We start from the raw sequence: 2,604 nt of genomic DNA, 5'->3' as shown, positions 1-2,604 counted from the left end.
GTCAAATGAACAAAGTATTAATTTCCAGTAAGAGGTTGGAGAAGTCTTTGTCTCTCTATATAAAAAATGTTTCTCTTTAGCCGTGACCGGATTGAATGCTCGATCCTTTCTGTGGATGCACGCATCGTATATGGGTAGGTGAAGAACAGATAAGAATGAAGAGACAACACGCGCGAATACATAAACACCTACACATACATGTCTGAAAATCCAAAATAAACTCAAGCACACAAGCTTTGAAGCCAACTAATCATTCAAAACCCAAATTCAAATATCTAACATTAGTTATTGACCGCCAATAGATGAGAGTTGGTGAGACAGGCTATAAAAGCCCGGCACCCACAACCAGCTTTCTCAAGCCAACTCTAAGCACTTGAGTTCTCTTTCCTTCCTCAACTTAATCTTAAGCTTCAATTTCATTACGTATCTAGCATCCATGGCTTCAGTTGAGGAATTTAGAAACGCTCAACGTGCCAAGGGTCCGGCCACTATCCTAGCCATTGGCACAGCTACTCCTGACCACTGTGTCTACCAGTCTGATTATGCTGATTACTATTTCAGGGTCACTAAGAGCGAGCACATGACTGAGTTGAAGAAGAAGTTCAATCGCATATGTAAGTATATTCATGCATTAATTCTTATATACATAACATTTGTATGCATCTAAGAGTGTGTGCTATTAGGTGAGGCTCACCTCCAAGCGAATGAATGTTCCAACCTTTCTAGAGTAAAGCTTTTAGATAAATTACTTCAGGAAACTTGAAAATCATTTTACTTCAGTAACCAATATTCCTTTCATTTGACTGTAATTGCTTGAAAAGCTGTTTTTTGAATCATATAGCATTGCTAGCTATAATTAAGAATCCCTTTTATACTTTCTTCAATGTTAAATGCATGTTGATCATCTTGAACAATATACTATATGACTTCTCGATTGGTAAAACTAATGTGTTCATGTTACTTCATTTACAGGTGACAAATCAATGATCAAGAAGCGTTACATTCACTTGACCGAAGAAATGCTTGAGGAGCACCCAAACATTGGTGCTTATATGGCTCCATCTCTTAACATACGCCAAGAGATTATCACTGCTGAGGTACCTAGACTTGGTAGGGATGCAGCATTGAAGGCTCTTAAAGAGTGGGGCCAACCAAAGTCCAAGATCACCCATCTTGTATTTTGTACAACCTCCGGTGTAGAAATGCCCGGTGCAGATTACAAACTCGCTAATCTCTTAGGTCTTGAAACATCCGTTAGAAGGGTGATGTTGTACCATCAAGGGTGCTATGCAGGTGGAACTGTCCTTCGAACTGCTAAGGATCTTGCAGAAAATAATGCAGGAGCACGAGTTCTTGTGGTGTGCTCTGAGATCACTGTTGTTACATTCCGTGGCCCTTCCGAAGATGCTTTGGACTCTTTAGTTGGCCAAGCCCTTTTTGGTGATGGGTCTTCTGCTGTGATTGTTGGATCAGATCCAGATGTCTCGATTGAACGACCACTCTTCCAACTTGTTTCAGCAGCCCAAACATTTATTCCTAATTCAGCAGGAGCCATTGCCGGAAACTTACGTGAGGTGGGGCTCACCTTTCATTTGTGGCCCAATGTGCCTACTTTGATTTCTGAGAACATAGAGAAATGCTTGACCCAGGCTTTTGACCCACTTGGTATTAGTGATTGGAACTCGTTATTTTGGATTGCTCACCCAGGTGGCCCTGCAATTCTCGATGCAGTTGAAGCAAAACTCAATTTAGAGAAAAAGAAACTCGAAGCAACTAGGCATGTGTTAAGTGAGTACGGTAACATGTCAAGTGCATGTGTGTTGTTTATTCTGGATGAGATGAGAAAGAAATCCTTGAAGGGGGAAAAGGCTACCACAGGTGAAGGATTGGATTGGGGAGTATTATTTGGTTTTGGGCCGGGCTTGACCATCGAAACTGTTGTGCTGCATAGCGTTCCTCCAGTTACAAATTAAGAGAAATAAAAGAGAATGGTTGACCCTTCAATGGCGTAATGTATCAAATAGGAGTTAGCAAAGGTATTTATCTCCGAAATTGATAATACTCTTATAGTATTTTATTACTTTGCTAAATTTGGATTTGTACTTGAGTCATTGTTAGACTTTCTTTGTGATGAGCTCAAACTAAAAGGATGAGTTTGAAGTTCTCAGTGTTTCATTATCTTAAATATTCCTCAAACATTGTATTGATGTTGTGTTCATGTGAATCTTATTTAAAAGCAAATAAAAGAAATAATGGTTTATTTGATAGCTTTAGTTGGCATTGAGTTGATTTCTCATTTGTTGGTATTTGAAAGCTTGTAAATGTTGGGAAGTGTCTCAAATTTGATCTTAATTGAAAAATATTTCTTTTTATAAAAAATATTATATAAAATATTTTCTAAATTCATATGTGATATATTTAGATGCCTTGTAGAATAAGGAATGTTAGTAGGAATATCTTAATAAATATTCTAAATCATGAGGGGAAAATGTTATAAAAAAGATGAGTTTGTGAAGATTAAATGTGATAGATAAAAATGTGAGAAAGAGTGAGAGATACCCAGTAGAGTAATACTTCTCGCAATTTAGGGATGTGAGGAAGAGT

General features: G+C 38.0%; 1 protein-coding gene across 1 annotated transcript; it reads left to right on the top strand.

Moving 5' to 3' along the window:
• Positions 1–337: 337 nt before the first annotated feature.
• Positions 338–2,267, top strand: LOC100253166 (stilbene synthase 1). Its single transcript, XM_003634018.4, has 2 exons — positions 338–614; positions 973–2,267. The coding sequence occupies exons 1-2, from the start codon at positions 437–439 to the stop codon at positions 1,971–1,973; spliced, it is 1,179 nt and encodes a 392-aa protein (XP_003634066.1). The 5' UTR covers positions 338–436; the 3' UTR covers positions 1,974–2,267.
• The last annotated feature ends 337 nt before the right edge of the window (positions 2,268–2,604 follow it).

Source organism: Vitis vinifera, chromosome 16 (genome assembly GCF_030704535.1).
Source record: "Vitis vinifera cultivar Pinot Noir 40024 chromosome 16, ASM3070453v1".
NCBI lineage: Eukaryota > Viridiplantae > Streptophyta > Magnoliopsida > Vitales > Vitaceae > Vitis > Vitis vinifera.
The sequence above is the reverse complement of the archived record's forward strand: the minus strand, read 5'-3'. Positions and strand labels throughout refer to the sequence as shown.

Coding starts and splice junctions, on each gene's coding strand:
- LOC100253166 (XM_003634018.4), top strand. CDS start 437: ATGGCTTCAGTTGAGGAATTTAGAAACGCTCAACGTGCCAAGGGTCCG. Junction 615..972: donor GAAGAAGTTCAATCGCATAT/GTAAGTATATTC, acceptor CTTCATTTACAG/GTGACAAATCAATGATCAAG.